Raw genomic sequence first — 20,293 nt, forward strand, 5'->3', positions numbered from 1 at the left:
AAGTGAAACTAAGAACCACTAATCAGGATTTTAATTTGTCCAGTTGGGACTAGGCCAGCCCATGAATAGCAAAAAAAATTCTTATGACTTGACAACCCTTAAAAAGCAGTCATAAATAACAATGCTAAGAGTTTTTCAAAACTGATTGTGTTTTTCAGAGTGAACTACAGGAATATGGGAGGAGAAAATCCTGATGTTCCCCTAAAACAAAAAAGTATATGTTAAAAACAAAACCGCACAGTAAAATAGTCCATGAACAAGTAATTTTTTTTTCATATTTAGAACAATATTATTCTATTTTCTATAGTGCTTATTAGTACTGGTTGATATGGCCTGAAAATGAATTCTAAATTGTTTTCAGCCTGTCTGGAATTCTGCAAGGATTACAATTTTGATAAAGGAAAAGTTTGATCAAAGTAATAAACCCAACAAATATTTATCTAAAACAGGCATGGTTAACAGTGTGCAAAATGTTCAGACAATAATAATGTATATTTATTTCAAATCAATTTTAACACAAACTTGTTCATTCTTGTGCAAAAAAAAAAAATAAGTGTGTGCATAACTTGCTTGAATGGCACGATTAAGGAGTTGAAAATTATTGTAAAATATTGTGCCAATCTTGATTTCATGATTTAGCTCATTTTCAAATGGTCGATTTTTAAAAAGACAACTTAATCAAATTAATTTGATTTATTTCCCAGACCTTATCCTCATTAGGGTCGTGCTGCTGGCGGTTATCCCGGCGGTTATCTGACTTCAGGTGAGAGGCGGGGCTAACAGCATACACCAAAAGTAATGAAATAACACCAGAAACATAAGCGAAATCGGGTGTCAATAGCACTTATGGATAAAGTTGGGGGGGGGGGGTAGAATGGATAATATTTCAACAAAGTAATGCATGTCAACATACTTCTTAAAAAAACAAACAGAAAAATAACAAAGGGGATTGAAAGTCAATTTATTTGTGCTAAAACGACACTAAAAAAAAGGGGGGGACACGAAACGCCCATGCGTGAACAGGACGCTCTTTTGATGGTACTATTTATCATCTCGGCAGCGGCGCGAAAAGGAGGGAGTGGTTCGGCCCTGGGAGTCACGTGGTGTGCCTCTTCTCCTATAAACATCGCATTCGCCGATTTCCACCGCTGGTGCCAAACAGGCGGTCCCTGTCGGCTTATTTGTCCGGGGAACATAAAGTACAAGTTGATGACGGACTTATGCATCGTTGAGTCGACACATTGTTTTTTTTTTTGTTTTTGTTTTTTTTTAATGGCTAAATGCGTCGTGCCCGATATGTTGACCCACGCGCGGCCGTGATCCTAATCCGGACACGCGCTGCAACCAAGTCACGAAAAGAAGAAAAAACGACAAATTTTGCATTTTAGCGCAACATTATCCGATCGTTTCTTATTTTTATTCGTCGTTTTTTAATCGTTACGACAAAATGGACCGAGGCGGCTGTCAAATGAATGGTGGCGGTGGCAGCGGCCCCGTCGATGGCGGTGACGGCATGATCACTCTGGAGGACTTGGAGTCGTTCTCCGAGGACCAGTTGTCCGACTCCGGCAACGGGAGCCTGGAGGACGACGACGAAGATCGATTGCTGCACTACTGGCAGGACGTAGCCAGGGGACACCAAGTGGAAGTTGCGAATGGTAAACAAAAACAAGCAACAACAAAAACATGACTTTGATTGCTAAATTTGATCACAAATAGGAAAGATCTGACATGGCTTAGCTTAGCTCTAGCTTTGCCTTCATAAAGCGGACAAGTCCAAACAAGTGACGTGTTTTGGTCTGTTAAGTTCAACTAGTTGGACTCTACAGTCGTGTGGGTTGACCTTGTATATTGTGACGCGCTTTTAGGTGACGTTTTTGCACGAAAACGCACATTGACGCGGTATAACACGAAGATTTTGAGATCATGGGACCCGAAAGTAGCCTGGAGTAACGCTTAGAAGCAAGACTTCATTGTTTAACTTTGTAGATTTTTTTTTTACAACCAATACGTCTATTGGGGTCAATACTATAATCATCAGTTTCCCCCGTTTACTCATTTTAGTGTCGTATTAGCAACCCGAGAAAACTGAAGTCAAAACAATAACAAAAGACCTGCATGCTAGGACATTAGATATAACTTAAAAAAAAAAAAACACTTATGATTTGAGGGACCGTGTCTTTGCTGTAATAACATGTTCATTATATTTGTATTACAACTTAGAAAAAGTGCACAGCATCATACACTGTGACAGCCTAAAAATGTTACACATATATCTACAATCAGGCATTTTCCCTCCTCACAAGATTTAACGCTTGGATCTTGCAAACAGCACAAGTTATCCTAACAGTTCATCCTGTGGTGTGGGATGTGTTTAGTCATATTTCTCTTCCTCCTTAAACGGTTGGGATGATGATAAACCTGTTCAGCAAAGTTCAACTTGAATCCTCTTGCCTTGGTGAACTAGAAAAACTTATTATAATTACCTGTTTGCTAAAGACTTTTTTTTAGCAAATATGATATTCATGTTTCCAAATAATTCTGAGGAAATAGTGGGGAAAACTAACAACCGTGTATTGGTGGCACCCCGGTTCAGGACCGTCCTCGATACATGGCTGCCCCCTGCTCTCCTGGGTTCCTCTGTTTTCACATATACACGTTTTAAAAATAATAATAAATAAAACTAAAACTTAAGCCTCTACCAGCTCAGTTTGAGGTGCACTAAAACAAAGATCAAGAAAAGTCTTGAATTGCCCATTGTAACATGACTAAAGCACAATTCCAAAACAAATACAGGGGTACCTTTACTTACGAACATATCTAGTTAGGAAAAATCCAGGTTATAAAACGCCTCCTCTGGAAAAAATATTGTCTCAAGTTACGAAAGAAAATTCAGGATAGGAAAGGTGGAAATCGTTACGGTAAAGGCACACCGGATTGTAAAGCATACCTTCGACAAATGGCCTATTTTAAGACTGTTTTCATATATAGGGCACAGCGCATTATAAGGCGCACAGAATAGAAGCTACAGTAGTGGCTGAGGCCGCGTTATGCATCCACTGGAGCGACGCTAAAGGGAATGTCCACAAAACAATCAGATAAGTCAGTCAAACTTCACACCATAGAACTAAGAAACATAAAATTGACATTAGCTATGGCTATCATTGTACATATTCACATAAAAACACATACAATCCACTTTTGGACTGTCTCATCTAACGTTAGCATGTTAGCAAGAGGGCTAAACATCACACAGGAAGCACCTCGCATGACCACAAACTAAACTTAAGTAAACTTACACGCTGAAAATGATCCAAATATAAATTTGATTTGGACTTGTAAATGATGTCTAGATCACTGGAAATGTAAACTAAAAATATACAGACATAACGACCTTAAAAAAAAAGCCTCTGCACTCGCCACAAAAAATAACAGTGCCATCTCAAGGCAAACAAATGATCTGCAGGAGTGTATTCAATCATTACATCTTTACATGATGTATTTTTTTCTATGATTAGAATTCATTTCATAAGTAGAGGTATCACTTTAAGTCTCAAAAGTACGGCACTTCTGTCATCTCATCTTTAAGTATTGATATCTTAGATTGGTACAATTTTGGAAACCCAACAACATACTGGTGCATGTCTGTCCTCTTGCCCTCCAAGCACTGCACTAATTGAGGATTTAGCACAAAATGGCTTGCTGGAGCTTTCGGCCTCAGGGCGAGATTATCTACCTTAGTGTGTACTGGTTGGTACGTGGCTGCCGCTAAGTCGTGCATGTAACTACTGCGCAGAGGACACGGGCGATGCGTTCTTTGCTGGGATTTACAGGTTTTGGCAGATCGGGGATTTCCGCCACACGATCAGTAGTAGAACTCATGCTGTTGAGAGGACAGATTCCTTGAAATAAGGCCGAGTATCGGTCCGATACGATACTTGGTATCGGTGCTCACCCATGCCTATTCGAAATATTGAATTTACTGTGTAAGATTGTTTACACTTGAACTATTAAAACAGTGAGGTAGAGGTGCAATGACCAATGGGGAAATTGATCGATTATCAAAATTATAATTGTTTTGAGATAAAAATTGTCCAAATGTTTAGAATTTAAGATTCTTCACTAGAAATTTTCTCCGATTACTTTAGTCCTGTTATCGCTGGATTTAATCAAAAGAAGACATTTGGAAACATCGGTTTTTACTTTTGAAAATGATTATCATTTTTGCCAATTTTCTTAACGATCAAACCATTTTTTATAAACTTTGCAATTAAAAAAAGGTCCTGCGTTTTTAAAGAGATGAAAATTAAAATATTTTCACCAATTAAGTGGCAAAATAACCAGATTTATACTTGGTGCTCTAATTTGGTGTCAGTACAATCGGTGTAAAAATTAATCGATTAATCTACAACTAGCGAATTATCAAAATAATCGACAACTATTTTAATAATAAAATAAACGTTTGTCCAACATCTCCGGTTTCACTTCTCAGTGGCAATCTTATGTTTCCGTAGCCCTCAAGAAAACATACTTATATTTTAAGTAAAATAAATAATAAAGTAAAAACGGTTTCGTAAAAAAATAAACAACAATAATTGGTTTATAAACTAATCGGGAACATAATAGACTCAAAAGGGAAATACAATTTTATCCGAAGAATCGATGGAATAATCGACTTAAAAAAAATATTCGAGAGGGACATCCTTGATGTCAGTCAGCTTTCTCTTGAAAACACAGTGAATGTGGGGGCGTGGTCTAAAGCAGAACTACTTGTTTTGAGGGTTCCTCTAAGTTCCTCTAAAAGACGTCAGTCAGTTGAGTGGTGACATACTTTTAAAAAGTCGCGCAACAGAACACGGACGATCACATTTTTGACGTCGTCAATATCACAAACTTTTTTGTTTCGGTCCATCCAGAAACGGAATGCAATTTACGTTAAGGGGTCTTCCATTTTGGAAAGCCACGCCCAGAAAAAGCCTTTCAGAGGCTAGCCCAGCACCTGCTTAGCTTTAAATTGGATGTGACAGTAAGCCGAGGAAGCGAAGCACGCGTTGACTGTTGACTGCATCCGGGCCGAGCGAGGCGTTGCCGTGGCAACAGATTAGCCGGCTTCCGCCTTTGCCGAAAACGGGCGCGTGAGTCACAGCCGTGGATTTCTTCCGATGCAAAAAAAAAAAAAAACGGCGGTACTGTACTGTCGATTCCATTGACCGGTGGCTCTATCAGCCCGCATCCACGTGACCTAGTTATCCCCTCATATTGATTTGATGTGATTGAATTGCCTGTGATTTAATTCCAGCTGATGGATTTCTATTATCATTATTGAGTTATTAGTAACAGCGAACAGGACTAGCTTGAAAAATTTGCCGCGGCGTTTCACATGCGTCCAATTCGTGAACTTGTGCGTCAGTAGTGGTCTATAGTTGGCAGTGGGAAGCTTGAATCGGTGTGCTCTGCGTCACCTCTAATGAACATCGCTCCATGAGATGCCTTGGCGCAGAGCTCTACCCATCTGGCGGCCTTCTCACGCCAGTACCAACACACGGCGTGTGAACTTTGGCTGGTTTTCTCATTTAAAGCTAGAGAAGTCGCTGGGTGTTTTGCTTTTTTTTTTTTTTTTATTGGAGGTTTGAGAAGTTTTGGGCGTTTTCACACCACTGTTGCTACAGAAAAAAATGGAAAGAGGAGGCCTGAATCTGGATAGTGGGGCTTACTTAGTGCACTAGTTAGCGTCAGAGAACATTAAATCAAGATGCGTATGAGAGGACAATAAGTCCTTATGGGCTGTGAAATTTTAATTGTGCAATTCAAATTGCATTGACGCAATGTATGGGAATGCATGCCAGTTCCACATTCACGTATTCAAAGTTAGAACTGTATTTAGACTCAAAGGAAAAAGTGAAATAAAATAGAATAATAAAAGTAGAAGCACCGACTTCATTCAGATCACAATTGTAAATTACTATACATTTTATGGACACACAAGCGATATTGAAAACCATAAAAGAGGGGAACTGTGACAGGGGATTAATATCCTGACTAAATAACAACTAAATAGTCACTTAAATTTAAAATGTAAAATTTACACCAACAAAAAAAAAGATTTTGTTTAGCTGAGGAAGGCAAGCATGTTTCTTTAATAAGCAATGTAACTAACATGTTTTTTTTGGCTTGGCTGTGTGATTGTGGCTCATTTTTATAAGGTTTATTTACATTGTCAAAAACCTGTTTTTTTTTTGTGTTTTTAATTTTTTTTCGGCTGTGGGATAATGGCTTATTTTGGTAAGGTTTATTTACATTGTTAAAAAACACAAACAAGACCCAAACGAAAGGTGTCTTGATACAACTTTTTAATTTGATACAATACCAATACTGCAGTCGGTAGTACTGACTGATACTTACATCGATCTGATATCAGCAGTTATGATACTTTAATTTAGTTCTACTTAAGCGATACAATTAAAAAGGTATACATTAGAAAATATGACCCATTCATTCCAAAATTTAGGTTACATATATTAAAGCATAAACGCTAGAATAAATATAGTGCACTTGAATAAATGCCAAATTATTATTTTTTTTAAAACATGAGTGCGAATTTTGGTTGTAGATGTTACAATTTGATACTATTTTTTGTATTGTCTTTTTTTTTTGGGGGGGGGGGGTGTCAGACCAGTAATATTGCATCAGGGCACTCCAATTGTAAACAAACTCTTAAAACATGCAATAATCTAAATTTATTTACAAGTGAGCATGCAACTACGACTTTTTTTGCAGCTAAGCATGTTTGACATTTTTCTATTGCAGAAATGGCTGAACCCATTCAACAGCTAACCACCAATAACAATGGACGCAGTAATAGAGAACACATCCCTTTCACCCTCCTGTCACGGAAAGAAAAGGTACGGATTGCAATTTTTGTTTGACCAAATTCAATTGGAAAGTTTACAACAATGGTTTAGTGATATCAAGCATGCAGGCGATAACATGTAAGCATGTATTCTTGCTGTAATAATAATTTTGTTGAGTGCACTCCCAAGTACTTGATCTTCTTCGAAAGGGATCATGTTCCCAGTGCAGTAGTAAGCCACTTAAACCCCCTCAGGGGCCCATATAAATAAAGTTGGCTAATTGGTTTAACTTGAGTTAATTAGTTCATTGAAACTTGTCAGATTTGCATTTAGACAAAGGACAGTCACAAGCAAGGTGTCGGAGCAAGATGGAGAAAAAAAAAAGTCTGACACCTGAAACCTAGCTTTGATTTCATGGGTGTCAAACTCAAGGCCTGGGGGCCAGTTCTGGCCCGCCATATCATTCCATGTGGCCCGCATAATGCTAATTATGATCGAAGTATGAATATATTGGTGCTTGCTACAGCTCGTGGAGCAGTTTACAATCACAAACTAGAAATTGCAAATTAGAAGAACCATTGCCACATAATTTTAGGAAATTTTAAGGTCAATTCTATAATGGAATAGATAGGTCTTTCTTTGTATCGTTTTCAGTGACTATTTAAGGCTGGAAAAAAGTTGTATAGAACATCCCTAATGGCTGATTGCGATACCAAGTTTAGTATCGGGCCGATATTGGTCTTATTTCAAGGTAGTGGTGCTTGCTATGGCTCTTGAAGCAGTTTTGAAGCGCAAATTTGAAGAACAGAGAATTACCACACATTTTCAAGAAAATGCTGGATGACAATCGATAGGTCTTTCTTTAAAATTATCCGTCATTTTTTTTTTTGGAGGGGTCAGTGACTATTCACGAGTTGAGTACTCGTACTGGTATCGGTCTGGGAAAAAAATTGTATCAAACATCCATAATGGCTAATGTAGCAAGCAATCTTATGCATATATAAATGGGGGTCACCCTTCACCCATTTACCTCTTAGTTTTGTTTTTTTTTCTGGAACGTATGACTAGCTATTCACTGAAAAACTGGTTGTTTGGAGTCCACAGATTTTTTTATGTATTTCAATAATTATTCATTTTGTGAGCTAACCATTGTTTTTGGTGAAATGAAACGGAGCTGCTAATAGCTTTCCCGCCGTTGTGCTTTTTTGCAGTGCGGGGAGCTGCTGTATGAGAAGCGCCATTACGAAAAGGGCCACTGGGCCTGCATAACAATGCGCGAAGAGACGTACGAACAGAGCATCTGCTACGGCTTCATGAGGATAATGAGATACATCTGCCAGCAGAACTCTTTAGGTGAGCCCAAACACAAGCGGACAAAAGCTCAGTATGGCGGCGATGAGATGACATCCTGCTTTTCCCCAGGCGACTACCTGGGCATGTCGCTGCCCATCGTGACGGTGGTGCGCACGGACGAGAACCGCTCGAGCATCGGCCAGGAAGTGACCGTGGCGTACTACCTGCCCGCCAACCATCAGGCGCAGCCCCCGCAACCTCACGACGGCGACATCGTCATCGAGATCTGGCCCGCAGCCGTTGTGTACACGAGGTGAGCAAAGAAAGGAAAGTCGCGCGGTAAATAGCCGCTGAATTCGGATGTTTGATTTTCCAAAATGAAGGTTCAAACTACGATCAAAAGTGAAACTCGTTACTGAAATCCACTTTTGAGAGACTTGTTGAAGTGGCCCTAAACAAAATTTAATTTAATTTTGTGCGATGAGACTGAAGGAGATTACGAATGAATATTAATCACTAAAATCCTAATTAGCAATATTGGCATTTCGCTAATATTTTGACACCAATTAACAATCAAAGTTTGCTTTTTGCAAAGGTGAGAAACATTTGCGGCTGAATATCGTGGTCTTATTTACATATCTATTAGTGTTGTTTTTATAAAAGATAATAGAAGGGCTGCGGCTATATTTGGAATCGATTAATAGTTTAAAACAGTGCTTCTCAAATTGTGGGGTGCGTGGATGACCCCAGGGAAAAGGCTTTGTTTTCATCATGTGAAGTGTAATTGCAATAAAAAAAAGAATTTTCATTTGGTTTTATCTTTCTGGCATTTTAATGCACTTGGTTATTTTTTTCAGTTTTAGACTAAGCTATAACCTGTTTAAATATTGAAAAAAATTATGAACGGTTGTTGAAAGTTGATTTATATTGCTTGTTTGTTTTGTTAATGTTACGTCAAATGGGGGGGTGCAAAAAGTTTTCTTTTTTCTGGGGGGGGCTTGGTGCAGATGTTCATGTCCACTTTGGGTCACCATCTTCTTGTTCTTTTATTTCCTATGTCAGTATGTCTGGCTTAAAAAGGCGGGGCTTGGCCTGTTGAATGATGTAGGCGTCAGCCAATGAAAGTAGTTCGTGAAGTAGTAATGTCTGTAATGTAAGTAACGAAAGTAAAAATGTCTGACACGTTTTTATTTCCATTATATTTTATTCAATAGCAATCGAAAACGAATGATTGAAGTTATCCGATTATTTGTTGCAGCCCTAAATAAATCATTTTTTTCTTCAATTTCAATATATATAAAGTGTATTATTAGGAACTAGTGACGAGTGCGTCATGTGATGAAGGGATTTGCAATTGTTTGGGTTTTGTGTAAAGGTACTTTTGCTAATCCTCGCTCCCACCGCAGGCCCTTCACCGGCCCCACAAACGAGTTCACCATCGTGGATCAGATCAACACCATGGCCGAGCTGCTGGAATCCCCCGCCGTGTGCGTCAACGACTCGTTCATCGTGGCCGGCTACACAAACCCGGCGCACAGCCAGCGCCAGAACGAAATCTGGTTCCTGGAGCGCCGTTGACGGAACGCAGCGGTATGAGGTTTCCTGGCGGCAATCCAACCGTGACACCCCCCCCTCACCTCTGAAACGGACCTCACAAAGACTCCTCCCTATTACACCTCCTCTCAGGTGCAACATCGTCATCGCTCGGTCGCTGCCTCATCAGACAAGCGCGCTCCACATCCACCCGTACCGTTCATTTTCAAACCCTCGGGAGCGCTGTTATAAAGCCGCTAAATTACCCTCAGTCGCGGTCGTGCCGCCTAACTTGTGCTCCAATTTTTTTTTGTCCGTAGCACTGCTTCTCTGTCGCATTTTAGCTCGCTGACTCGTGATGTCAAATCTGTAAGCGTCGGTGCACTTGTTTCGATGTTCGAATCTCGGGATCACTGCAGGTTAAATGGTTTTACCACACGATCCAATCGATAGGTTAACCGTTTTCCTTTTTCTTTCGCTATAGCCTGGACCATTAAAACGAATCAGTGTTAGCGTGGTGAGTTGATAGGTTGGCGAGGCGGCTTGTAGTTCCTAGTGTGCAACACCACGTAAGCCCATCAAATACTACCTGAATGAAACTCAACACTAATTGAGAATGTACAAGATTTTGCGTGCGAATGTGTGTACAAACCAAACTGCTGAATGACAATCAAAAGCACTTAAATCGACCCAACGCAAGCATTCCTCCTTTCCTCCACTTGAGATGTTTATTTTTCTCACGAAACGTTGTATGCGCTACTTGTGTACGTACTCACTACTGTTCCGCCACAACCATCACCACTGCTGCTCAGTACAGACAATGCAACCAGACTATAAGGAAAGCGAGACGTTCGAGTTCAAACCGTTTATTTTTGATGTTCTATCATAAAGAACAATAAATGCTAATATTACTTAAGAACAGAGTCCCTTAGAAAGGGTTTCTACGTATTATATCAGTTATTAACTCATTCACTACCATTGACGGCTATGCACGTCAAAGATCCATTTTTACTGGGCTGGCAGTGAATGAGTTAAGAGTGCCCTTGAAAAGTGGTGCTGAAATAGGTAAAGACAGAGTAATATGTATATTTTCTATATATTTTCTGATTAAACAATCCACCAGCTGTAATTAAAGATTTTTGTTTTCAAAGATTCTATGAATGACAGGGATGCTTGAATATAAGAAGGAAATTTCCTCAAAGGTTACAATGTAAAAATTGCATTTGGGTTGGCCAAATGTCCATTTAATCCAAAGATGTTACTTTTCACCCCACGACTGTGAGTGGAGGTGTTTCAAAGCCATGATACACACAATGAGAGTGTTTCTCCCCTTTCATGAGCCTGGTTATACAGTATGGGAACTTCCCCTGTGTTTTGTTTGCTTATTTTAGTTGAAAAGCTAATATGTGCTGTACTGTGAACATAAAAGTGCAACAGCAGAGCGCTACTGTGGTTTTATTTTTGGTCAATAAAAATTGGGCTTGTCTCCTGTCTTTTAAAAATGACACAATGAGAGTCTGTTTTATTTACGTAATTTTTTTTGATTGGCATTTTTTCTACGGCATAGTTCCTATTGAGCTGACTTGATATCGGTGCTCTTTGCACAAAAAAAAAAAAAAGATACTGTGCTGTGATGTAAACCACTGATTGTAGTGCAATGATGGAGAAGATTTGCTACATTTTATGTATGAGATATCTGACAAAAATAAACACGCATGCTAATTCTGTTTCTGTGCAGTAGCTCTGGAAGCTGTAGTATATATTCTATACTTTTTGAAAAGAATAGTACAGGAGAGCCTCATTCACCATTGTTAGCTCTCATTGCAATGAATGCAATCAATGGCGTGTGGTTTTTGCAAATTGTGGATTACTAATAATAAAAAAAGAGTAAGTATCCTAAAGGAAACTGCCATAAAGAGACATATAGTATTGGTCTTTAAAATTATCTTTCATTTGGGGAAATGTCATATCAAAAGTATTAGCGGCCTTCATATGTGGAGTTTGTATGTTTTCCCCGTGCCCCAAGTACTCCGATTTCCTCCCACATTTCCCAAAACATGCACAGTACAAATATCATACACTCAAAATTGCCCTTGGGCGTGTTTGTGAGTGTGAATGGTTGTTTGTCCCTGCGTGGTCTAGTGAGGATAAGCGGTTAAGAAAATGAAGTGAATTGACAATTTCCCTGGCCACTTAAAAGTTGAATTCTTGTGCTTATATTGGTCTTTAAAAAAAAAAAAAAAGTGGTATGAATCCCCAATTTTCAATTATCCAGTAATTTGACATAATCTTGTACCAGTACAAAACACACCCAAAAGAATAATGGAAATTAAAAAAAAAACAACAGGAAATCAAATACCTGCCATTTTTGCCAATACTTAGCAACAATATTAACAATACAGTTCACACCACTCTATACAATAAATGACCATCATAAACAACTATCGCTGAAAGAATCAAATAAAATATATCTTGCAAGGGCAGAATTTTGTAAAATTCCTTCGTGCTGTGCAATTTATTTACCCAGACTAGAACGTCCCTCAAAGGAAAGCCCTTTCTTTAAATGGGCTCAAATGTTGGTAACAAAAGATAGACACACCCTTCTCAACAATAACGCACACAATGGTTTCTTGCACCGTGGGCTCGAAACTGATACTATATATACATACTAGCCACAAGAAAAAAACAGTAGATAAATCCATCAACATGGATAATTAACTGCAAGAATGCAGCTAAACCGGGCAACAAAATTAGGGCATACTTTCACATGACCTCACATTTAAGCTTGGGCTTTCATTCCATTACAATACAAAGTATGTTGTCAAAATCCACATATCCATCATAATGACATGTATGAGGTGTAATCGTGCAAGATCTATTCACTGCCAGGATAAAAAGCAAGCACACGTTTGCGCTACCTTTAGAACAACAGTCATGCTTATGTCACAAATTCCACACAAAACGCCAGAACTTAAAACTAATGCGCGACTACTCTGTTATGCTGCCAAGAATTAGGGGAAGTGGAGGATATCAATAAGTGGAGTTGTTCAATAAATTGATTTTTAATGCCGATTCATCTAAAAAAATAAGTGATAGTTACTGAGTGTAATCAATTATTTAAATAATATTTAGCTACAGTCCTATAGCTGTTTCTAATAAAGTATCTTGTGCAAAAATGATCCAAGTATATATTGGAACACGAAACAAAATTTGCCGAAGAATTCATTTCTATTTCATTTTAAAGTTCAATACATTTATTCTTTAAGAACAGCTTTGGATAAAAACACTCAAAGGTTTCATATGCAATATATTTTCTTTCAAACATTGAGCTGTCATTTCCAAGACTGGTAGTTTGTTTACTATATTTAAGCGCTATATTAACGTTGAAAATAATATTTATACATGTTCATAATTATGTGTTTGGAAATATTATTTTAGGATTAAAAACTAATCGTTAGTTCATTATGACAATATTTAGTGACTATGCGAAGTATGACCGCTAAGGGGCAGCAAAACACCAAAATAGCGGCAACATTCAATACCGTGAATAAACTACACAAGAAATATGACTGGTGGAGGGACTTGCCTGCAGGTAGCGAGCTTGTTGGGCAGCCAGCTCCTCCCCCATTGGCACCACTATTTTCTCCACGCTGCGTTGGTGCGAGTGGGCCAGGATGTCCGGGCTTTCCTCCGAGCGTAGCTCAATGTGGGAGATGAGCAGGTTGGAGATGACGGACTGCACCGACTGCACGGACACAAAACACGTGGTTGGGAAGTGTGTCACGATGAGAAAAAGAATTGTTGCAGAAAGAAAAAGTATGGACTCTCACCTTTGTGTCTCCTCCTGGAGTGGCGCTGAGGGCTAAGATGCGAAACTGCAAAGTCTGACTGCTGAGTTGTCTGATCACCTGCGTGAACGAGAACATGACACAAAATATTCATTCGTTGCTTGTCTACATGTGCCCTGTGAATAGCTAGCCACTCTTTCACAATGTGATTGCGATTAAACCCTTTAAAAACAATTTTTCCAATTGATTATAGGTGAAAATGGCAGCTATGCTCAAGGCTCAGGTAACAACCAATCACAGCTGAGCTTGTGTATGTCACATGACCAAAAGGTGAGCCGTGAGGGCACTTTTGAGTCAACGGCCTTCGACAAGCGCGCCGTACGGTTTAGGGATGTTTTTTTTTTTCTCCAGACTGATACCAGTAGAAGTACTCCACACCCGATTAGTCACCGATACAAAGTACCAAGTATACTAGTGTTTGTAATACATGACATAAACTAACAGATAACAGAAATTACATATACTACCAGGCATATACAAACAGAAATTGCATCTTAATGAGATTCTGTCAGACATCTATGCCTTTTCTTCTCGATCGTGAAACGGCCACAAGACAACTCGTATACAACTTGTATATCACAACACTATGTTGAACCTCCGTTTACATTAAGATTTTTCACAATTAATGGGGACGGGTAAACCTCTTTGATAAGTAAATCCAGCAAAGTAGGATTTGCTCACTCCAGTGATCTACTAACTGTAGCATAGAGACTGAACAGGAATGTGTCTCACATTTACAACACATAGTGCACATGTATGCCTCCGCACAGCTTTCTCACTCACAGTCGCCATATGCAGACTGCCTGTAAGAATTGAGGAAGAAGAAAAAAAAAAAGCTGTCGATTGCCAAAATGCTTTTATATAATGCCATGACTCACTCAATGTACAATGATGAGCAGTGGTAAACAAAAGTGCCTTTATTTGCCTCTGAACAAGACCGAATATTAACAGGCTGTTAGACTGGTTGTGAATCTGAGTTGGACTGAACGTGGGAGTGTTATTGCGATTCATCTGTTAGGAGCTGCTGTAAAGCGGTTACGCAAACATAGGGCATTATTATAAATGATATGACTCGCAACAAATATTTCAACCCCACAAATTCTAACAGATTTTGGGTAAACGCATCGCAGAATAACCGTGAAGTTCGACGTCATGTTCACCTGACAGTAGGCATGGTTTCCCAGCGCCTTGTGGGCCTCGTCGATGACCACGCACTTGACTTGCAGGGCAGGACATGTGTCTCTGGACAGGTCGTTCATCATCACCTGAGGCGTGAGGAAGAACACGCGCTTGGACTGCCACACTTCCTGCCGACGGTGGGCTGCTGTGCTACCTGCAGAAACACAGATGGTTATTATTATTATTAGAAGAATTAAATGGGAGACAATTTTTGATTTTGTACCAGTCAGCTCTGCCATATGCCCCTGAGGGATGCCCATCACTTTGTAGCAGGCTTCAATCTGCTGTGCCACCAGTGGCTTGGTGGGAGCCATAAACACGATCTTCCCAGCTGGATACCAACGATAGAAGTTGTACATCACAACGGCGGCGATGAATGTCTTCCCCAAACCAGTGGGAAGACACACGAGTGTGTTTTGGAACAAGGCGGCCTGCGCCATTTTAAGCTGGTACTCCCTAACGGGGTAGTTAGTGGGATAAATCCACACCGTCGCAGAGGAACTGTCAAAACCAGGGAAGTTTGGATAGGTGATCTTGCTACTTGATGGAGTGGGAGAGGTGGACCTCTCCTCTTGGAGAAACCGGTCATTATCTTGTTGCAGGTTCTGCTCTGCTTCCATGACAGCGACCAACATGAGGTCGTCATCATCATCTTCATAAGCAGGAGGAATTTTTGTTGCATGACTTATCTCTGTAGGAGCGTCTGTTTGCTTTGGAGAGGCAAGCTCAGACCACAGTGGATTTGGAGTAGAAGGTCTTTGGACCTCGCCGCTTTGGCTCGCTTTTCGCCGGCCACCGAGTTTTTTTCTTTCTTTCCGAGGTCGGACAACGTTGGTTGGAGGGGTGGACCCACCCCATGTCTGAAATAAAGTCCTCTGATTAGAAGAAGCGCTCATTTTCTCGATTTATGTTGTAAATAAAACTTTTTGAGAGCGAGCGAGCCATGGCTAACTGAATGCAAACGATAATTTCCGGTTCACGTATTTCAAAATATAGGCTATCGTCTGCTCAAGAAAGTCGAGTTTTATTTTTAGACATTGTTTCTCTTCATGCGAAGTACAATAATTCTCTAACGTAAATAAAATGAACGCAAACCAAATATGGCGTCTGTGCGAGTTTACAATTTTAACATCGAACCTTTATTTTTCCAACATGACACCGGAAGTAAAGTGAAAGCTCCCGCTTTTCGCTGACAGGTCACGTTACCATAGTGATGCAAAAGCGTGACTGGGAAGATACGCTCGTACTTTTGCAGGTAATAACTCGTTGCGAATTTATCTGCTCGCGTACTGAGAAACGTTAAAGCTTTTTTTTATGGCCGCGCTGATTGTAGCACTACTTTCGTTTTGGCTATGCAATATGGCTGTGGTAAACAGAGACCCATGCTAGTTATTGTTAGCATTAGCCTCACGTATGCAGTTAAGAGCAGTAAGCGGGTCGTTGAGCAAATACGTGAATACACGACGATAATGCATTATGATCAAAACATTAGATATGGGACAGGATATTCATTATTTTCAAAATAAAACATTTTGCATTCGGATGTTCTTTTCCCACGTTATTTTTATGAATAAGCTTGGAGACATTCATCATTTTTTCAAGATGCAAACCTCCAACTTGGGCGAATAATGAACAATTGTTTAAAAAAGCGACTTCGGTTTGAGTAATGTATCTCCAAGTTAACATTTACTGTCAAACGTTTAATTAGAATTAGCTAGCTTATTTACGATTGTTACCTTTAAAACAAATTTCCCACTCGCTATTGACTAAAATCTGTTATCTGTCGCAAGGCTCAGGTAATAACCAATCACAGCCCACCTGCTTGGTCATGTGACATTCACAAGCTGAGCCTTGAATGATCGTTACTTGAGCCTTGAGAACATTTACTTGCTAAGGTATTTACTTGATTATAAAATGTAATTTAGACATTAAAATGATCATAGACAAAATAATCAGACTTTTCTGGGGAAAATGGCTAAATAAGTGTAGTATCAAGCAGCGACTGCAACTTGAATATAGATGGTGAAGCATCACAGTTAGACAATCAATGTAAAAGCTTTGCCATGTATTCTCTGCCCTTTGGAAATGTGTGATTTTTCTTTTTCGACAGGCTGTAACGAAAAACATTTTCATTTTCAGTGGGGAAAAATGGTTTGAGATAGAAAAAATTAATGTTTTATCACTGAATTTCTTGAAAACTATCTATTGTTTATGTTCTACGCAGGCACGTGCACGCGGACATCTGGTGCGGGCGGAGCTGCGTCGTGCTCGGGTGGACTTTGAGGAGGTCGTGAAAGAGATAGATGGCACTTTGACCCACTTGGTATGGAAGGACGCCATCATCCCCACCCCTCACTTCACAGACACGGCAAGTTTCTCTACCTGTAATAAAATCTGATTTATCCACCATCTTGCACCTTTCTCATGCTCTTTTTTCTTTTTTAAGCAGGATGGCCCCCTATGTAGTAAAGATCCAGGATCAGATGCCGGCGCCTGCTCACAGAACCCAGCAGCAGGAGCTGTAGCTCCATTGTCTGAAGCTGGAGGAGGAAGTCACAATCTGCAGAGGACAGAAGAACAGGGAGACTGCTCGGAGGTTCAACAACAAACGAGGGGGTGCTTACAAACCGGCCGTGTTCTTCAGCCGGGTCAGGACCTGAATTCTGACGGAGTTCTGGAGAGCACGGCGGACTCCACCTCCATCTGGAGTAGCATGGACAGTCTTCCTGTGAAAGGTACATCCTTTGTCATTTGTACAGGTAGGCTTACAAAAGGGCTTTCTCGGTATTTACCGTATTTTCCGCACTATAAAGCACATCTAAAAGCCTTCGATTTTTTCAAAAGCTGAAAGTGCGCCATGTAAATTCATCAATTTTTACCTCAGCATTCTTGGCAGTGATCCAAACAGTCTTTTAATGTAATCAAGAGTTTTATTTTCATTCTTCATATAATACTTTCCACAAATCATCTTTAGCGTAGGTCCATCTAGTGGATGCATAACTCAACCCCAGCCACTACTGTAGCTTCTATTCTATGTGCCTTATAATGTGCTGAAAACAGTGATAAAACGGACCATTCATTGAAGGTGCGCCTTATAATCCTGCGCGACTTGTAATAAAGAAAATACCGTAGATGTCATGAGAGCTGATCGTCATAAGCTACTTTTGGTACAATATGAATTTTGAATCACAGATGAACAGTGTCACAATGATAATTTGTGCATTATAGTGCCTTGACAATGTGCCTAATAGTGTGGAAAATACGGTAAGGAAAAGTACGCTGTATTTGTATAAATTAAGGCTTCGGAATATATGCAAGTACTAATTCAAGTCTTGTACTTGTAAACAAAGGTGCAAACTGCTGTAACTAATAATAATTTTTAGTTTTTTAACCATGCATTTGTGCGTGTGTAGTGTTACATGCAGTTAATATAAATAAATTGTGGCAGGAGTAAAAAAAAAAAAATGCAATATTCATGTAAAATGGACAAAAAAATCATGGCTGTAGTGTGTGAGGGTGGCCAAAAAGTAACAAGGGGTGGTGTTGGGCACCCCTGGCCACCATGAAGCTCCGCCCCTGCATCCAAAGTAGTTGAAAAAAGAGGGGAAAAAAAACGAGTAGTATAGATAGCAAAAGAATAGGAAGAGCTGCAGGTAAAACTTTATCAAAAAATGTAAATAATGGCATCAATAATTTGTGTCCCTCAGGTTCGCCGCGGTACCGCGCAGCCCAGGAGGTGCCGGCTTCTCCGGAGGCCCTGCGTTGCCATAGAGACGCCCTGACCATGGAACTGCTGTGGCTGCAGCAGGCCATTGACAGCAGGAAAAAGGTGAGGCGCTGATGTAGTATTTCCCTTCATTTCATCAGCGCTGGCTCTCCACCACGAGGCCGACCCTCCAGATTTATTAGGCTGACATTTATGGTGCCTCCGTAAGTCAGACGCGTTATTTATTTAATGACCACTAGTGGCCTTTTTTTCACACCAGGATCAGTTTGTATTCACCGTTATACAGTGAAGCACATACAGTCATTTGCGGGCAAGATGGTGGCCTTTATATATTTTATTTATTTCAACCTAAAGAACCTTTTGTGTTGGTATTAAGTTCATTCTTTGGTTATTACAATTAAGTGTTTCTCCACTAGAGGGCAGAAGTACAACTAGTATCCACCTGTTGCATTGAACGCAACGTGTTTGAAAAAATACAACTTGCTTAGTTCACAGAAATAAGTCATATTCCACTTTACAATAATTCAATTATTAGTTAACAATTTAACTTTGTTTTGAAAATCTAGCAAATTGGTAAAAGCAATATAAAAATATTGACGTATGGCAGTTGCTGAAACGTACTGAATAGTGATTATAATATCAATAATTCCTGTTAATAACATCTAAAACTGCACCATCATAAAACCTTTAGTAAGTACAGAAAAAAGTAGTTACATTAAAGGCGACAATACTTCTGAGGAGAAAAAAAAACAGGAGGATCTCTGCAAATTTCAACAAGCCAAATATTTACATTCTTTAAGACCCATTTCATATTGTTGGCGAAAAAGGACAAAATACTACAACTAATATCCAAGGCCCAAAATTGTGTTCGGACAGCATAGGAAACCACTATTATATTTTTATAATGTCCACAAAAATTGGAACATTTTAAAGCAAGACTGATCTTTATGCATGTTTTAGTAATGCTTAAAGATGTATAAAAACTCTTATATGATATTTTAGGAGAATTGTGGACACTTTAAGGCCTGATATTCAAATTATTGGATTTATTTTGTCAACTATTAATGCCTTGTGGATCCTGTCGTTTGACAAATCATTTGTTTGATTGTGAGGATAAAAAGTTGACTATTTCATCATAAATCTGTGCAGTTGAATAGTTTCATGTTTTTTACTCTCCTTTGCAGTATTTGACGCTGAAGGACAAACTTAGCACGCGTTGAAGTGGACCTCGCTCCGCATATCAATACACAAGTGCCTATACATTTTTGTGACAAATTGAATGGCTTAACTGTATATTTTGTGTTTGTATAACCATGAATAAATGTATATTTTTCCACTATGGTGCTTTTTTTTTTTTGTCAACTTGTCATCACATAACCCTGTTTTATTGTGATGGAATATGATCCGCGGAGGAAAAAGGCGCGCTCGCTGTATCAATAACACACTCCAATTTTCATGTTTGGTCAACACTGAATTGCATTGCATTACATGTTCACAATTTAGTCTGCACTGTTTTAAATACTTCAAAAGTATTTGATAATTTACCTCATAGGGTAAAAAAATGCAGGCTATCTAGAAAACATGCTTGTTTTTCAAGTCCTATGTGTTTCACTATTGAAATGACTCTTACAACAACTGAAAATTAAAGGAATAAAATGCAGCTTTTTTTTATTGCTAACAGTTACTATTCTACAAAAAAAAAACACCAACGGGGCACTCGGATTCTGAACAAATCCCTCGCGCACTAATCTGCCCCTTACCGCATGCACACATGCGCCTTACAAACCCTGCACAGTGCAGGAAAGCTGCTAAATACATAATATTTTGGATTATCTCCCTCATATGTATACAGCTTCTCCCAC

General features: G+C 39.4%; 3 protein-coding genes across 3 annotated transcripts in view; 2 read left to right on the forward strand and 1 right to left on the reverse strand.

The window, feature by feature from the left end:
• fancm (FA complementation group M) overlaps positions 1-15,647 on the reverse strand; it is a 41,491-nt gene extending 25,844 nt beyond the window's left edge. Inside the window, exons 1-4 of the mRNA XM_088433065.1 lie at positions 14,928-15,647; positions 14,686-14,858; positions 13,508-13,585; positions 13,264-13,422 (exon numbers count right to left, since the gene is read on the reverse strand). Coding sequence (XP_088289191.1) covers positions 13,264-13,422; positions 13,508-13,585; positions 14,686-14,858; positions 14,928-15,600 — 1,083 coding nt within the window. The 5' untranslated portion in view covers positions 15,601-15,647. The remainder of the gene's footprint in view (positions 1-13,263; positions 13,423-13,507; positions 13,586-14,685; positions 14,859-14,927) is intronic.
• soul3 (heme-binding protein soul3) lies at positions 1,128-11,404 on the forward strand. Its single transcript, XM_088433536.1, has 5 exons — positions 1,128-1,658; positions 6,808-6,902; positions 8,063-8,204; positions 8,274-8,457; positions 9,551-11,404. The coding sequence occupies exons 1-5, from the start codon at positions 1,448-1,450 to the stop codon at positions 9,720-9,722; spliced, it is 804 nt and encodes a 267-aa protein (XP_088289662.1). The 5' UTR covers positions 1,128-1,447; the 3' UTR covers positions 9,723-11,404.
• Positions 15,648-15,888: 241 nt separating the features above from the next.
• iqcc (IQ motif containing C) lies at positions 15,889-19,770 on the forward strand. The gene is made up of 5 exons (XM_088433061.1): positions 15,889-15,959; positions 16,929-17,072; positions 17,154-17,439; positions 18,412-18,533; positions 19,616-19,770. Exons 1-5 carry the CDS (start codon positions 15,918-15,920, stop codon positions 19,649-19,651), a joined length of 630 nt encoding a protein of 209 aa, XP_088289187.1. The 5' UTR covers positions 15,889-15,917; the 3' UTR covers positions 19,652-19,770.
• Positions 19,771-20,293: the final 523 nt, after the last annotated feature.

This window comes from Hippichthys cyanospilos, chromosome 14, assembly GCF_059441005.1.
Source record: "Hippichthys cyanospilos isolate Australia breed blue-spotted pipefish chromosome 14, RoL_Hcya_1.0, whole genome shotgun sequence".
Lineage (NCBI taxonomy): Eukaryota > Metazoa > Chordata > Actinopteri > Syngnathiformes > Syngnathidae > Hippichthys > Hippichthys cyanospilos.